The sequence below is a fragment of the Carettochelys insculpta genome, chromosome 1 (assembly GCF_033958435.1).
Source record: "Carettochelys insculpta isolate YL-2023 chromosome 1, ASM3395843v1, whole genome shotgun sequence".
NCBI lineage: Eukaryota > Metazoa > Chordata > Testudines > Carettochelyidae > Carettochelys > Carettochelys insculpta.
The window spans coordinates 296,191,768-296,209,369 of NC_134137.1; the positions used below are offsets into that span (position 1 = coordinate 296,191,768).

Here is a 17,602-nt window from a genome sequence, read left to right on the forward strand (position 1 = left end):
AAACTGTTTTATATAGGGCCTCAACCATAAGGGAGAAAAGATCACTTTGGTAGATCGTTTCAGAAGAACAGCATGTCCTTCAAAATGCATTTTGTCCAAGTTGAATCTCTCTAGTCCAGAACTCTCAGCTAAATTCATGCTGGATTATGGAGTTTGCTATTTGGGTGACAACTTATGGGTGTGACTAAGCTTTTGCCTGGTCCCATGAGGTTTGTTGACTGCCACCAGTCCTGGCTCAATGTTCTGTGATGTTCAGCTGTAGTTTACCCATAAATGTTTTCTAAGAGCCCAGTAAGTAGTGGAAGTGTTGGCAATGTGCTAAAAGAATTGGTCTACCGTCCGGCAAATTCTCTCCTCCAGCACTGGTCTGGTCCTGAGAGTGCCAGACGAGAGAGGTTCAACATGTATAAACAGTGGATATCAGCCTAAATTCCCAGGTGGGATTTCAGTCCAATCTGGTTGAAAAGTGAATGCTACAAACTAGTGTAATGACAGTTGGAAGCTGATGAAATCTGCAGAGTAAACGTTGGTATTTGTTTCTGTAAACTTTAAGCAATGGTGGTAAAGTGTCATGAGCCTGGTTGCAGATGTTAAAAGTATTGTGTGTGTGTGAAATACACAATAATGGTCACTTGTGGTTGTCCAACAGAAGAGGCCCTATAAGTTATAACAAAAAGAGAAAAAAAGTAGTTGAAAGTTTAAATTTTGTGGATGAAGTCTGAATGAACACATGAATTTCCAATATTAGAACACCACCTTTGATTGGGTCAGCTGTTGGGAACGGAATGAAGGATTCTTCTTCGAGTGTCCCCGTGGGTGCTCCACAATAGGCGTCGGGCTTGCCCGGCGCCGCAGATCGGATCTTCCAAGCAGTTTCTGCTGGACCGCGCATGCGCCGGCGCGCGCCGCTCCCTTGCGCGCTCCTGGCCATGTGCGCGATCCGGTCCCCGCCAGTTCCTCTTAACCGCCGTCGGCTGCAGACAGAATCCGAACTAGGCTAAGGCCAAGTAGCGTATTCAATGACTTTAACTGTTTTTCTTTAAAGTTTTTTCAAGTACTTAGGCTACTGCAAGTTAGCCGGTTGTTTTTTCAAAAAAACAAACAAACAAAAAAAAACAACAAACAAACTACAAGTGGGACAGCTTCAATCCAGTCCCAGTAACAAGCGCCGGAGGCCAGGAGCATAGGGCCATCAGCCCTCCTGCTGCGGCAGGCCATCAGAAGGGGAAAACAGCACAGAGAAGGTGCTAAGTACCTGTTTAACAACTGAAAGACTCACCAACAATGTCCTCTTCAGGATTTAAAAAATGTGAGTCCTGCCGAGAGGCGATGCCAGCATCTGATGGGCACAGTCTATGCATAAGGTGCCTTGGGGAGTCCCGTATTGCACAGAAATGCTCCTTCTGTGCTAAATTAACAGCCAGAGCAAGGAGAGACGGAGATGCGGCTTAAAATGCTGCTTTTCGACAAGGCGCTCCAGCCAGACGTGCCGGAGCGGCCGCAGCAGGAGGGACCCTCCGGGGCCCATAAAAGGAAAGCTGCCTCCCTCACCCCATCAGCGCAAAAACGGAGGAAAGTCTCCCCAGCCCGATCCCTGCCTGCAGCAACAGCGAGCGGGATGGGAGGAGCGAGCAGCCCCCAGCTGCAGCAACAGCTGATCGGCGGTGGCATGGAGAGCCACGTGGAAGCGGCTCAGCCTCCAATAATCAGCCAGACGCCCCGCACCGCAGGCAGGGTGGCGGCTAAACAAGCGCCAGTACCGGCGGCACCGCCGGCAGCGGCACCGACCCCCGGGGAACCGGCGGTGCAGAGAGCGCAGGCACGCAGCCTGCAGGCACCGGAGGACACCGCACGTGCGGTACCACCCTCGAGCGTGCCGAGCGTGGTGCGGACGGGGCCAGGATCCCCTGTACGTCAGGGGGCGGAGTTACCTCCTCAAGGGAGGGGGAAGGCTGCACACAAGAGGAGGCATTGCAGCCCCTCTCCGCACAGGGCTGTGGAGTTGCTTTCTCACAGCCCTCCACTTATGTTGCAGACTCCAACCAGAAGGCAGGGGTCCCCCCTAGCCTACCCGGAGCCCCCTTCTCCTTTTTTGCAACCAGCCTCACCCTGGCTGGGACCACCTTCACCCTTCCTGGGGTTTGAACCGCTGGACGATTATGCAAAATCGCTCTCTCCAGTGTCTAGACGATCTCCCTCCCCCAGACGCACAGGGTATGCACCAAGGGAGTGGTCTAGGTCACCTTCCCAAGAACAGTGCCTATACTGCCATGGTCGCCCCTACCACGCGGGGCATAGACACCATCGGCAGTCTACTAGGGAGAGATCCCCACAGACGATCTCGTACCCCGAGGGCAATCGCGACCGGGGACAGACTCAAGCATCTCAGGGGGGACTGGTTATGGAACCCCGAGATTTTCCCTCACAAACCTCTAGCGAGAGGGTGTACCATCACCAGCAGGAACCGGAAGGGTACAGAGAGACGTACCCCAGCGGTTCCTCGCTCTCCTCCCCGGATGAGGCTACGGCCCCGGGGGATGTCCATCCTCCGGACGATCTCAAACAGTTTCAAGAGCTGTTTAAGAGGGTGGCCTTCACGCAAGGCATCCAGACAGCAGAGGTGCAAGAGAAACACCATAAGCGCCTCAAAAATTTGAGACCTCCGGCCTCCTCCAGAGTAACAATACCGCTTGATGAAGCGATCTTAGAGTCCGCCACTACGATATGGCAGACCCCTGTGACTATTCCGCCTGTCCAAAAGAGAGTGGATAAGAAATACTTCGTGCCGGCGAAGGGCATGGAGTTCCTGTTCAGCCACCCACAGCCAAATTCCTTGGTGGTGGAGTCGTCGCAACAAAGATCAAAGACATCTCAATTCAGGACAGGGGGAACAGACAAACATGCCAAGAAGCTAGAGCTGTTCAGCAGAAAGGTATACTCCTCCTCCACCTTAACGTTGCGAATGGCAAATTACGCAGCGCACTTAGCGAACCATAATTTCGACAACTATTCCAGGTTAATCTCCCTCATGGACTCGCTTCCAGAGGACAAAAAGCTGGTGCTCAAGGCCATAGTGCAAGAAGGCTACGCAGCCTCGAGGACGGGAGTTCAGATCGCCTTGGACATTGCGGACACAGCAGCACGTTCCACAGCAACGGCAGTGGTGATGCGAAGGGAGTCCTGGCTCCAGACTTCGGGTATACCGAGGGATCTGCAGGCAAAGAGAGTCGACCTTCCCTTCGACTCGCAGAAGCTGTTTGCTGAATCAACTGACTCGGTCCTTCATTCCAGTAAAGATTCAAGAGCCACACTCAGGACCCTGGGGATTTACACCCCTCCATACACAAAGAAAAGGTACTACCCTCAACAAAGACAGTACCAGCAACAGCGTCCCCAGTACCACAGGGGTTACGAGCAAGGGCGACATCAACAGAACCAGCAGTACAGAACTCCCAGGCGACGTTCACAACAGAGCTGTGCGTCCTCGGGGCGGGGCCAAAGGCCACAAGTTTGACATACAGATCCAGGGCTGCGCCATCACTACCATCGCACAAGGTCATCCGAAGCAACTATTCCACCATCGCCTCCGACCATTCTACGACCAGTGGCAAAGGATCACCACAGACAAATGGGCGCTGGAGATCATAGCCATGGGGTATGCCATCCCCTTCCAGTCGCTCCCACCGTCACGACCTCCACCCAAGCCCCACCTCCAGGAGGCCTCCCATGTAGCGAGGCTCAGGCAGGAGGTGGACCATCTCATGCTCATAGGGGCAGTGGAAAGAGTGCCGGAGCAACTGCAAGGGAAAGGGTTCTACTCCAGGTACTTCCTCACGGAGAAAAAGACAGGAGGCTGGAGGCCCATCTTAGACCTTCGCGGCCTCAACTGGTACCTGCGCAAGCAACGTTTTCGGATGTTCACAATCGCCTCCATCCTTACAGCACTGGACGATGGAGACTGGTTCGCAGCCCTCGATTTACAAGACGCGTACTTCCACATAACTATCCATCCGGCTCACCGGCGATTCCTCCGGTTCATGGTAGGCAACGAACACTTCCAATACAAGGTCCTACCGTTTGGCCTCTCCTCGGCCCCCAGAGTCTTCACCAAGACCTTGGCAGTGGTGTCAGCCTACCTGCACAGACAGGGGGTATTTATTTTCCCGTATCTGGACGACTGCCTGCTCAAAGGGGCCTCGAAGTGGGAGGTTCTGCGCATGATACGCGTCACAGCAAACGCGTTCTCTTCACTCGGCCTGGTTATCAATCTGGCAAAATCAAAAATAGACCCCACACAGGACATAGAGTTCATAGGGGCTCGCATAAACTCGGTTACAGCGAGAGTATATCTACCAGAGGCTCGCTTTCGGGCCATCGGCTCCCTCGGGCAGGTCATCACCTTCAGCCCTACGGTGCCGGTCTTGACGTGCTTACAGCTGCTGGGCCACATGGCAGCGGCGACGTTCGTAGTACAGAACGCCAGGTTACACATGCGCAGCATGCAGCACTGGCTGGCGAGTGTATACAAACCGGCAGTACACACCGTTCACAGGGTGGTGTCGCCCACAGCGGGGGTGCGCAAATCCCTGCAATGGTGGGTAAACCCCAGGAACCGGCTAACGGGTACCCTTCCACCAGCCTCAGATATCGGTTTTTCTCACTACAGATGCCTCCCTTATAGGGTGGGGAGCGCACATGGGCGAAGAGGTGACTCAAGGACTGTGGTCACCCACGGAACAGTCACTACACATAAATATACTGGAGCTCAGAGCAGTGTTCAACGCCTGCAGACACTTTCGAGACCATATACAAGGCAAAGTCGTCGGGATCAGTACAGACAATACCTCCACCATGTTTTATATAAACAGGCAAGGAGGAGCTCGATCCCGTGCCTTATGCGCGGAAGCAATCCGCTTATGGAACTAGTGCATTGCCAACAATATACTCTTGAAAGCCTCATACTTGCCAGGTGCGCACAATGTGAAGGCAGACCAGCTGAGCAGGCGTTTTGCACTCACACACGAGTGGCAGATCTGTCCCGATCTGCTACGGCCGATCTTCCACGCATGGGGTTTTCCCCAGATAGACCTGTTTGCCACTCAGCACAACAAGAAGTGCCCACGATTCTGCTCCAGGGCAGGACTGGGATGGGGTCCCTGGGGGACGTGTTCACGATCCCGTGGAGGGGCCCCCTGCTTTATGCGTTTCCTCCCACAGTGCTGATCCACAAAGTCTTGCAGAAAGCCAGGAGGGAAAGGGCCCGGATGATCCTGGTAGTCCCAACGTGGGATCGACAACAATGGTTCCCCCTACTCCTGCGCATGTCGGACCGTCCACCGATGCCTCTTCCGGTGGCGCCGGATCTGCTCTCACAAGCCCAGGGGTCCATAGTGCACCCGCACCCCCAAAGCCTGCGACTGCAAGCGTGGTTAATCCATGACTCAGCTCCCTAGAGAGCACATGCACAGTGGAAGTACAGCAAGTCCTAGAAAGTAGCAGGAGGACTTCCACCAGGAAGACCTACAAGCAGAAATGGACTCGCTTCATGGCTTGGTGTTCTACCAAACAGCTGGCCCCCCTTTTGGTGCCTATACCTACAATACTAGAGTATTTACTGGACCTCAAGAGAGGAGGACTCTCGCTATCCTCGTTGAAGGTCCACCTTTCCGCCATCTCGGCGTTCAGACACGAGGAGGAAGGGCACACGGTGTTCGCCCACCCTATGGTTACCAGGTTCCTCAAAGGGTTGGTAAACCTATACCCCCCTCGGAAACCGATTCCACCTTCGTGGAACTTGGACCTGGTGCTTACCACGCTAATGGGACCACCGTTCGAGCCCTTGGCCACGGTCCCCCTCCGCCTCCTTACAATAAAGACTACCTTTCTTCTTGCAATTACGTCAGCTCGTAGGGTGAGCGAGCTCACGGCAGTGCAGGGTGGCGTTGCCATGACTGTTTTTTCCAAGGAGGCGGTAACCATACGGCTGCATCCAGCCTTTGTTACTAAAGTTTCTTCCGAGTTTCATATTAACGAACCTATTGTTCTACCCTCGTTTTATCCAAAGCCTCATAACTCCAACGAAGAGGCGCGCCTACACCTCCTGGACGTGAGGAGGGTGCTAGCCTTCTACGTAGACAGGACCAAGTCCTTCCGGAAAACGGATAGACTCCTAGTCTCCCTCGCTCCCAAGTCGAAAGGAGAAGGTCTCTCCTCGCAGAGAATCTCAAAGCACATTGTATCCTGCATAAAAATGTGCTACGAGCTCAAAAAGACTCCTTTATCGGCCACTCCCAGGGCTCATTCCACTAGGGCGGTGGCGGCATCCACAGCCTTTTTCAAGGGCGTTGCGTTAAGACATTTGCAGAGCGGCGACCTGGTCATCCTACGACACCTTCGCCAAACATTACGCCCTTCACAGGGTATTCCAAGAGGATACCCGTCTCTCTACAGCGGTCCTCTCGGGGACAAGCTGCACATAATCCGATTACCCAGCTCCTATCTTGGGTTACTGCTGGGTAGTCACCTATTGTGGAGCACCCACGGGGACACTCGAAGAAGAAAGAGAAGTTACTCACCGTAGTAACGGTGGCTCTTCGAGATGTGTCCCCGTGGGTGCTCCACTACCCGCCCATCCTCCCCGCTTCGGATCTCTGTTAGTGTTTTGCAGGGGCACCCGAGGCGGTTGGTCGAGGAACTGGCGGGGACCGGATCGCGCACATGGCCAGGAGTGCGCAAGGGAGCGGCGCGCGCCAGTGCATGCGCGGTCCGGCAGAAACTGCTTGGAAGATCCGATCTGCGGCGCTGGGCAAGCCCGACACCTATTGTGGAGCACCCACGGGGACACATCTCGAAGAACCACCGTTACTACGGTGAGTAACTTCTCTTTTTAATCTGGAAGCGTATATCTCTACTAAAGATAAGAGCAAAGGCCTTTATGGCTGTTTCTATACTAGACATAGCAGTCAACCACCAACACACAATTTTTAGCAATGGGAATTGTGTAGCTAAAATCGATTTGTAAGTGGTTGATGTCCATTTTACATGGAAGAAGTTGACCAGGAGTATTTCTCCTGTAGACCTTCTTTAATCCTTGGAACTCCTCATGAGTAACAGGGTCAACTTTGACCATGGAAGCGCCATTTCATGTGTGCCTGTAACAAAACCCCAGAAGATCAACCTGCCCCAGTTGATCTTCCGCGGTAGCATAGACATAGCCTATGTCAGAGGTCCTGGAATTTTTGTAAACCTTTTTATGAAGTCCCAGCATTAAAAATGGCCATAGAGTTGCATTGTTACTATAGGTCATGTCAAGAGTACGGTGCATCTTCTTCAGCAATAGAGTATGGCCCTCCAAACTTCTATTACTGTAATGGGCCATTACTTGATGGTGCTAAGACACATACTAGGCAATAAATGTGAAAATTACAACTTTTTTTTTTGCATAAACAGGTACCGGATGCAATAAAGAAATGCCAGCGTGCTGGTATAACTGTACGCATGGTCACTGGTGATAACATTAACACTGCTCGTGCTATTGCTTCAAAATGTGGCATTTTGAATCCTGGTGAAGATTTCTTATGCTTAGAAGGCAAAGATTTCAACAGACGAATACGTAATGAAAAAGGAGAGGTGAGTCTCTACAAACCTAGAGAATAAACTTGTCTTGTAGTGTTTTACCTGTACAGTATGGCTCATATGCATTCTTTGTGCAGATAGAGCAAGAGCGAATAGATAAGATTTGGCCAAAGCTTCGTGTTCTTGCAAGATCTTCACCCACTGACAAACACACATTGGTAAAAGGTAAAAGTATATATTCATTCAATGTTTTGAAACTTCAGAAATGTTTTTACTGGATTCAGGCTTCTTAAAAATTAGGCTTGCCTGTTGTATCTCTTAAAATGTGGTTAGCTTAGTACTTGAGATCACATCTCACATCCCTGTCCTGTTACCTAAGGAGTACTGGGCAAGATTCTAGTAGGTATCTATCAGGATCGATTCTTAATTTAACTAGGAAAAGGTGAGCTTTGCAATGTTGCTGACTAAATTTTACCATTGAGACATTTCTTCTTTGGTCGAATGCACCTACTTCCCCATACTAACAAGGGGCTGGAGCCAGAAACCAGAGCCAGACATCTGAAAAAAGCACTATAGTCTGGCTGTTCCACAAACTGGTAATTACTAATCCTGAAATGCAAATCCACTGTTTGTTTTCATTTTAGGTATAATTGACAGCACTGTCTCAGAGCAGAGACAAGTTGTAGCTGTTACTGGTGATGGTACTAATGATGGTCCAGCTTTGAAGAAAGCAGATGTTGGCTTTGCCATGGTATGGTTTCTAGTTTCTATGCATTCAGTGTTTTAAAAGTAACTAACTATTTTTAGCTGAAGGCTAGAAATCAATCTTTCTTGCTGTTAGTGTCAGGTGACTTGACAGCTGAAAAAATTTAGTTGTAGCTTGGTAGCCCACTGAAGTGCCAGAAGTAGCCTTGACAGCTACCACTTCAGTCTTTCTTCAGACTTCCTTACCTTCAACCTATAAATCTATATAAAAGCATACATTCCAATCAATTTTAATAATTACAACTAAAGTTGTTTGTTCATATGTTCATTGCACCCTCTTGTGCTGCTTTTGTCATGAGATTAGTGGTATTGTAATTTAGTGCTTGTCAGGGTAAATAAAATGAGTGATTTGAGCAGTGTGTTGCAGTTTTCTGCAGGAATAATCTTAGGTCAACAACATACTGTTTCAGCTTTGACTGAAGGAAAACTTAGTTCTAAAATTTTGTCAGGGATCTCTTCCAGTACTTTATTGATCTTTCTTATATAATTTGTCTGAAGTTGACCTGTTGGGGATGAAATTTTAAATGAGTTTTGTGAGGAACTGGAAAAGGATTCAGAAAGTGTCAGATACATGGGATATAGGGTCTTTGGTCAGAACGGTGTTTGTGGATAACTAGACCTATTGCATCTGGGGACTCCTCCCTTGAAGAGCTTGTCTTGGGCCAGAAACTTTGATTGCATGCGTGTAACAGTTTCTAGGATTTTTTTTGTTTGTTTTTTTTTTAAAAAGAGAAGCTCTAGCTCACATATGAATTATTTGAGGCCAGTTCTATGTCCCGTATTATGCAGGTGGTTGAGACTAGATCAGAGCTGGGCAAAGCACAGCCCGCCATGTTCTGCAGCTCAATAGGGTACTCACAGGCTGTATGCCTACTGCAACCCCAGCTATGCCTCTCCTGGAAGCAGCCTGCTGCCTCTACCACATGTGTAGGTGTGCCCCTTGGGCAGCTGAATGTTTTGTCTATAGTCATTTGGACTGATCCTGTCATGCTTTATATCTCTCTTTAGATTAGAATCTGGGAACTGTACCTTCCTCACTATATCCTGAGGTGGTAGGGAGCAGCTGGTTTGCAATCTTATTCTCCAGGATGAGTTTTCCATAGCTTACTATAGAAAGTTTCAGACTTTTTATTCAGTTATTAATTTTGGACTGAATGCTTCAGGATTAGCCAATATAGATAAGACTCCATATCCTTTGTCTGTTTTGGAGTCCATTGTTACCTGATGGATGTTTAATCTTGGTCCCCAGTTGACTGAACTCATAGCACCAAAGCTGTTTTTTTTTGTTTTTTTTTTTCCCAAGAACAACTCCTAAATCCATTTTTAATTTTAACTGACTTATAAGCCCTTATTGGATGTGGTGTTGAAAAGAAATAAGGCTTTGAATGGACATGGAGGCTGAACTAATACTTTTGCACCAAGGCTTTCTTGTCAGATGGGAGGAACAATTATGCAATAAGAGGCTTGTGTTACTTTATGCTTACTCTGTGGATAAATCAAGAAGTCAGTTTCTAGGATTTTCCCTTGGTACCCTTTGACTGAAACTACATAATGCACTAAAAGCTATATGAAACTACTTGATTATTTTCTATACTATCCTCCTTTATTTGGCACTTATTTACTCTTTCTGTATGGGCGTTTTTACTAGCTTCTAATTTAGGTTCCATTATTTATAGTTTTAATTTTCACATAAGGAAGGCAATTTTACATACATTTAATGTAACATAAATTCATTGTTCCGAAGTCTTACAAGAGAGGTGAATCTTGGGATTGCTGTTGAGTGAGGTTGTGGAAAAGAGTGGATTCCTGGAATTAACAGTGCCCCCTCCCCTGCCCTTGAAATTACTTAAATTACAAGGAAGGTTAATTTTAAACCTATCCTCAGTCATGAGCTGTTAATGTAGTCCTTACAAAATTGATACCCCCTTCTAAGCATCTAGACTTGAGTTCAAATTTTTTTTTTTATGGCTACTTGTCAAGGTTAGAATTCTGACACCGCTTTGAAGATAAGAATGTATGTCACGTTATCTCTGTGGAATATAGCATCAGGTAGATCTGTTTCAAGATCCTGAAGCTTTTTTAATTTAGGATATTTTTAAAGGCTGAAACTGACACAAATGCTTTTTACCTAGAATAAAAGCCGATACATACACAGCAAAGTTTCATTTGGGAAACCAAAACGATAACTCTCAGACCACACATCACTTTTCAGGAGCATAGCTTACTATTGTATTGATGCCAACATGTGAAAATTACTTGTTTCATCTGACTAAAACAAGCATTTAGTCTATTGCATGCCTAATGATTCTGGCATGACCATCTTCAGCCATACAAATTTTAACAAAAATCTGAAACATGAAAAATTCATAAACTGATATATAGCAGTAGTGTGACCTATATTTTAATCTTGATACAGGGAGTTAACTTCTGGGAAGATTGTTTGTTTGCATAAATGGTCACTAAATACTGCTACCAAAGGGTCTAGTCTTTTGCAGTTGGGGGTGTGGGAGTGGGTATATTCAGATAGTCTTCCTTGAAATCTGTGAAGTCATAACTAAGCCTCCTACAGCAATTTAAAAAAAAAAAATTTAAGCGGCTAAATCTGATCCTTGTTAGCCAATGCTTGTGCATTATATATATGTACACATTTGCTTTATAAAACAACCTTGCTATGAAAAGTACACTTCTGACCATATGAAGTTAATTTCTACCTACCCATATAAATGAGCTAGATTTGGAGCACAAGCTGCAGAACTGTACATTTGCACCATCTGGTGGTTCATAAAGACTTCACGAAGTGAAACAAAACAGCAGAAATGTAGCACTTGAACAAAATGATTTGTTTGGTGATGGCTTATCACCCGAATAAATCACTTTTAATCTTTGGAAGTGCTACATTTCTGCTGTTTTGTTTTGTTGGAGTACAGGCTAATACGGCTACCTGTGTTACTATTCATTAATGCTGAGTCTACATGTGCTGCTTCTTCTGGAAGCAGCATGGTAATAGGCTGTTCAGAATATGCTAATGAGGCACAATGCAAATTTCCCATACATCATTAGCATATCAGCACATGGTTTGGAGTCCAGAGGAAGCTCTTCCAGACTCCAAAGTACATGTGGGGAGACACGGCCTGCAGGGATCTTCTGGAAGGACACCCTCCTTCTGGAAGCCCCTTCTTCCTCAAAATTTTTCTGTTTGGGAGCTGCATAAATTTAGGTAATAGATGTCAGTGTTTATTCTCAGTAACAAGAAATGACAAATCTGTGGTCAGTGTAATCTTACCTTTTTACAATTTTTTCTTTTAGTGGACAGGAAAAAGTATGTGTTTGCTCAGATTAACCTGTGCAGTACCTTTAGAAAGCTCCTTTAAATATCAGAACACGTGAATTGCATCACATAGGGTGACCATATCTTCCCCACCCAAATATGGAACAAGGGGAATGATGCTGTCCTGGCCAAAACAGGACAGATGGTCACCCTCTCCTGGAGTCAGGTGGTGGCTGCCGTATGGGGGCTGTCATCCTCCCAGTGAAACTCCCAGCTTCCACCAGCTGGGTGGCTGCTATGCTGCTGCTCTGGCTCCCCCAGCTGAGGGAAGCTGGAGGGCCCAGGGAGGCAGCTTTGGTGCAAGTCCAGCTCCTGGCTCCCCCAGCTGGGGGAAGTTGTGAGGTAGCCACGCTGCTTTGCGGGTCTGGGTCCTGGCTTCCCTAGCCTGGGAGAAACTGGGGTGGGGGTAGCCATGGCACAGGTCCATCTCATATGGGGCTGTCCTGCCAAAACTAGGATGGATGGTCACCCTATATCACACTTCATCTGCTGAATTATAGTTTTATTTCTGTGATGTTCTTTCTGGGGTAGTTTCACAGTGGGGATTGCAGAGCCTGAATAGCGCTTAGACGCTTATAATTTTGATATAAATTATCAGGAGAAACACTGAATCACTAATTTCTTTTCGAGATTACCGTGCCATTGCCTCTATATATAGATATAGATATAGATATAAAATAAAAATAATCTAGGCTTAGAGACCCCTGCTGTCTCTGCAGACTCCTGCTTTCACTAAAACAGCAACTGATTATCACTGCCTGTATACTTGTGCTGATATACATGATGGCAAACAGACTGCTTCTGTAACAAAACATTTAGTAGAGAGAAACTTGGATGGGAAAGAAAATTTAACTTTTCTGATTTCTTTGTTTGGCCAAGCTAGGCATCTGCGTAATAAACTATTTCCTCAGTGCAGATATGTGGGCTATTTTGTTTTTCAAAAAGTACATCAGGAATTCCAGGCTTATCTAGTAGTTCAAAATAAAAAATGAAAAGATGCTTGAAACAAAACGATTTATTGTTTGAGCACATAAGAGCTTAATCTGATTAAGCATGTAAAATGTGTTTATACTTTGGTACTTGCCTCAGTGAAATACTGTTCAACTTTTGTATTTTATTGATTTAAAATAATTTGGTATCATTAACTTCAAATTTCTCTTGCATTTCCAATTGTCACCTCTTTAGATCTTTTTAAGGAAACCTGATGGTTTTTATTCCACCGAAATCGATGTGACATTAAATATTCTACTTTTTGTTTAACAAGTTCTGTAGTAGAAGTGTAATTATGCTAAATATCAGTTATTCAGTGTTCCTATGTATGTTCTTCCTAACAGGGTATTGCTGGAACAGATGTAGCTAAAGAAGCTTCTGATATTATTCTCACAGATGATAACTTCACAAGCATCGTTAAAGCAGTTATGTGGGGACGAAATGTTTATGACAGTATCTCCAAATTTCTTCAATTCCAGCTTACTGTCAATGTCGTAGCGGTAATTGTTGCTTTCACAGGAGCATGTATTACACAAGTAGGTACCAGTGGTAGCTGGTTTTTTTCCTAATTTAAGGTCTGAAAATGTGCCTGTTTAAATGAACACTTACTGAAATCCTTTTCAAATCACCATTTTGTGTGGTGTCCTAAAGAATGTACTACTCTTTGAAACGCTACACCAAATTTCCCCATAGCAAATGTATTTTAGTGGCTGCAACTTGTTCAATTCTAGGATATTTATTGTGTTATCTATTGGGAAACGTATCATTTTTATAGGATTCTCCACTTAAAGCTGTGCAAATGTTGTGGGTAAATCTCATAATGGACACATTAGCATCTCTTGCTCTGGCTACGGAACCACCTACTGAATCTCTCTTGCTGCGGAAACCTTATGGTAGAAATAAACCTCTGATCTCTCGGACAATGATGAAGAATATTTTGGGTCATGCATTCTATCAACTTGTGGTAGTCTTTACACTTCTCTTTGCCGGTAAGAATATTGTAGCTCTTACAAACCCTTGCTCGTTTTTCAGAAACTAAAGCAAATTTATTACAGCATTTGTTTTAATCATGTTAATGCCGACCATTATACTTGTTGACTCATGATACTGAGGTAATCTGTTTTAATACACAGGTGAGAAAATTTTTGATATTGATAGCGGAAGAAATGCACCTCTGCATGCTCCTCCTTCAGAGCATTACACTATTGTATTTAACACATTTGTGATGATGCAACTTTTTAATGAAATCAATGCCCGGAAAATCCATGGTGAAAGAAATGTGTTTGAAGGAATCTTCAACAATGCCATCTTCTGTACTATTGTTCTAGGCACATTTATTGTGCAGGTAGGTTATTGAACACTTTAGTTTAAATCTTGTTAGTCACATATAAATTGTTTGTGCAGATGCATTTAAAGGTCTGTCGTCATTTCCAAATAAACTGGTGCCAGGTTCATGTGCCTGTAAACATGAACAACCTTTTTTTCAAATAGACCTTTTCAACTTGGGACTTTGTTAGAAAACATAAATGGGCCTAACATATTGAAGATGGTGCCAAGGAAATGAATCAAAATACTAAAGTGACAAATCAAAGCTAATATATTGTGTAAACTATGGTGAGCAAACTTTGTCAGGCCCCAGTTTTCACCCCTGCAATGAGCAGGGCTCCCTGCAACCTATCTAATGTAATGCAAACTGATGGAAACTCAGTTATGTTGATGTGGGGGTGGGGAGAAGGCTTCTGGCACATGTAAAAATATGTAGAATGTAAATTCTTTATTAATCAGTATATACATGCCAATATTCATACATAAAAACATATTTCAGAATTTTAGATGAGATGCATGAGCCTGAGTCGCAGCAGTCGATTAATGCTGCACTCCCCTTATGCAGTTTCACACACATCCCAGGGGGCCCATCCCACACTTTGCACACTCCCTGATGTAAACCGCTTCTGTTACATTTGAAGTCCTAAATAACTAAAATTCATAGTACTTACTACCTACATTCACAGGTTGACTTCTTCAATAACTATCTCTGACTTTCTGTAGATAATTATTGTACAGTTTGGTGGGAAACCATTCAGTTGTTCAGAACTCACAATAGAGCAATGGCTGTGGTCCATTTTCCTGGGAATGGGAACGCTACTCTGGGGCCAGGTAAGTCAACCTTTTTTTGTGTGTGTGTACAAGCTAAGATTTTTTTGAGATGAATTCATGGTTTTGTTATGTATTTGGGTTTGTCCTCTAGGGTACATGTGAGTATTGTATTGTCACCCAAAAGACTACTAAGCATGTTTCATAAGTATGTGAATGTTACTTCATGTGGGGTTAGCAAAGACCTAATTTTTTTCTCCTATCAAGGATCTTCTTTTAATGAAAATAAAAACTGATTGTGTGTGTTGATTTTTTTTTTTTTTTTTTTTAACTTGGGCATTCTCTTCAAGACAGTATGTGTATAGTAGTTATATTCTTGAGCAAGTGGCCATGTTTCATAAAGTTTCAAATGTATGAAAGCTGCTCCTAAATAAGATGTTGAGGCTTATTTGGCTGCATAAATGCATAGAATAATCAATATAATGTCAGAAGCCATACTTGCTAGTAAGAAAATTTAAACTAAGAATTTCATCAGTCTGAGTTAGATCATAGCCAAACTTCACTTTTTAAAAACACATTTCTTCCACTAAAATGCATCTTGAATCCCGTTTAGCTTTTAAGGGTTTATTTAGCAATTTTAGTAGCAGCAATAAGAGCAGTGATGAATTTTAGCTGTATGATTTCCAAATATTTCATGTAAACATCTTGTTAATGTAGAAACCAAATTATTTACAATTTGTGAACCAATATGCATTAAAACTTGGAGATAAATGATATTCAAATAGCAATCCATTATTGTATAGTGACTCAGATTTGTGTAAATTTGTATTTACCCTGTACAGTCTGGTTAAGATGAAAGAATGAATTCATCCTGATAGGATTTTTTGAGCCTTTAGATGGCATCTAGACACCTTCCAGGAATGTAGCTCTAAAGTCCATGGAAACGTCAGCCTCCAATTATACATGCATAGTTGCAGTGGGGAGGGATAGCTCAGTGGTTTGAGGATTGGCCTGCTAACCTGTGGGTTGTGAGTTTAGTCCTTGACAGGGACATTGAGATCTGGGGCAAAAAAAGAAGGGGCGGGGGGGGTCCAGGGATGGTACTTGGTCCTGCTAAGAGGGCAGAGAACTGAACTCTGACATTTCAGGTCTCTTCCAGCTCTGAGGTGTGAGAGAGAGAGAGAGAGACACACACGCGCGCGCACGCACTCTCTCTCTCTCCTTATTCTGTAGAAAGCAACAGCAACAGATGCTATTTAGAAATGTTAGACTAATATTTTTGTAGAAATAACAGTCCTTATCATAGAATACAATGACTGGAAGGGACCTCGAGAGGTGCAGGAAGCATTCAGCTATTCATTGAGGGGTGTTAAGAGGCCATCAAGTCCAGCCCCCTGCCCTTGTGCATCCCAGGATTTGTTTGTTCACCTTAAGTTGAAGGATCAGGTGACTAGATTTGCATCTATTCAGAGTTTTATAGCAGCAGTGAAACTGACTATTCTTAGACTTTTGCAGCAATAGTATTAAAATTAAGTAGCTATAAATGGCCAAGCCTCCCTATCATCATACTGAAAAAACTTAATGTGACTAGCTCTCTTACATGAATAAAACACAGATCCAACAAACTACATACGTCACATGAATTTTCGGGCCGTTAGTCTTTAAATCAAAGGTGTCCAATCTCTCGAGCTTCTGAGGGACTGCTGGAACAATGGAGGCCACTAAGAGCAACTATTTGAAGTACTAAAAATATATTTGCTTTACAAATTTTAAAAGGTTCTCTGGGCTGTGTTTGACACTTTTTAAATTGAAGTTTGAATTGGACACCCTACCTTCCTTCTGCTTCCCACTCTTCTACCCCCACCTGTTGCTGTGAGCATAGGAGGGAAGTGTACCATATCCCCTCCCCATTGCTTCTCCTGCATTAGGTCTAGTGTGAACTTGGAATACTCAAGCAGCTATTGCCCCATCTTTCTTACTACTGTGTCTCAGCAGCTCCCCTACTATGTTGGAGTGGGGGCATGGGGAGAGAAGACTCTAGTACTTGCATACTCTGTATGCTGAAGGAACCATAAGGAGAGCATATTTGAGTTCAGCTGGCTGTATCTGTATGTAGATAGCTCAGTTCACCTGCCTAATTACCCAGGCAAGGCCAAAGGAAGAAAAGGAGACTGAGAACAGCCAACCAGTTATGGCTCCTTGATTCTCTGTCCAGTGTAAGAACAGAACTTGCACCAGCTAGCAGGTCTTGTACAGACAACATGCCAACTAGGAAAAGCGATCCTGGCCATTTTCCCCTCCTTGCTTTAACATTGCCATCTGCCTTGCTTTCTGTTGGCTTCACATCCCATATCAAGAGAATACTCAGCAGGGATCTTGCTCTTACCCCTGTTGCACCACTTGAACAAAAGAGTAAAAAGGAGTGGAGAATGTCTCCAAGTAATGACTTGTGAAACATTTGGCACTCATCCTGAAATGGCTCGCTCCTAGGACTTCCACATTAAAACTAAAACTGAAGTCCTGAATCCCACTTACAAGGAGAAAATTCCTACATGTTACTGGCAAGTCACCTTTTTTTCCCTTCAAATGTTCTAGTAGACCATACAAATAACACAAGATGAGTTATTTTTCTAAGTTTATTCTTGGACTCTTCACTGTAAATGAGAACACTAAAGTTACATTAGGTAATTGTATGCTTTTAACTTAAATTTTCTTCAGCGTGAGTGAAGTGCTTTCATTTTATTTTAGAATTTCAGTAGTGGGAGTTCAGCTGCACACCTTTTGGGGGGGTGGGGAAGGTGATAGTGGGATGAGTTTCTCAGACTTACTGCAGATATTACTGATTTGGAG

The 17,602-nt window shown here is 44.8% G+C and overlaps 1 protein-coding gene across 6 annotated transcripts in view; it reads left to right on the top strand.

Moving 5' to 3' along the window:
* The window catches only part of ATP2B1 (ATPase plasma membrane Ca2+ transporting 1), a 120,115-nt gene that overhangs the window by 96,128 nt on the left and 6,385 nt on the right, over positions 1–17,602 (top strand). For all 6 annotated transcript variants that reach the window (XM_075012030.1, XM_075012039.1, XM_075012044.1 and 3 more), the window contains 7 exons: positions 7,450–7,629; positions 7,713–7,800; positions 8,220–8,326; positions 13,003–13,194; positions 13,434–13,647; positions 13,792–14,003; positions 14,708–14,815. In XM_075012030.1, coding sequence (XP_074868131.1) covers positions 7,450–7,629; positions 7,713–7,800; positions 8,220–8,326; positions 13,003–13,194; positions 13,434–13,647; positions 13,792–14,003; positions 14,708–14,815 — 1,101 coding nt within the window. The remainder of the gene's footprint in view (positions 1–7,449; positions 7,630–7,712; positions 7,801–8,219; positions 8,327–13,002; positions 13,195–13,433; positions 13,648–13,791; positions 14,004–14,707; positions 14,816–17,602) is intronic.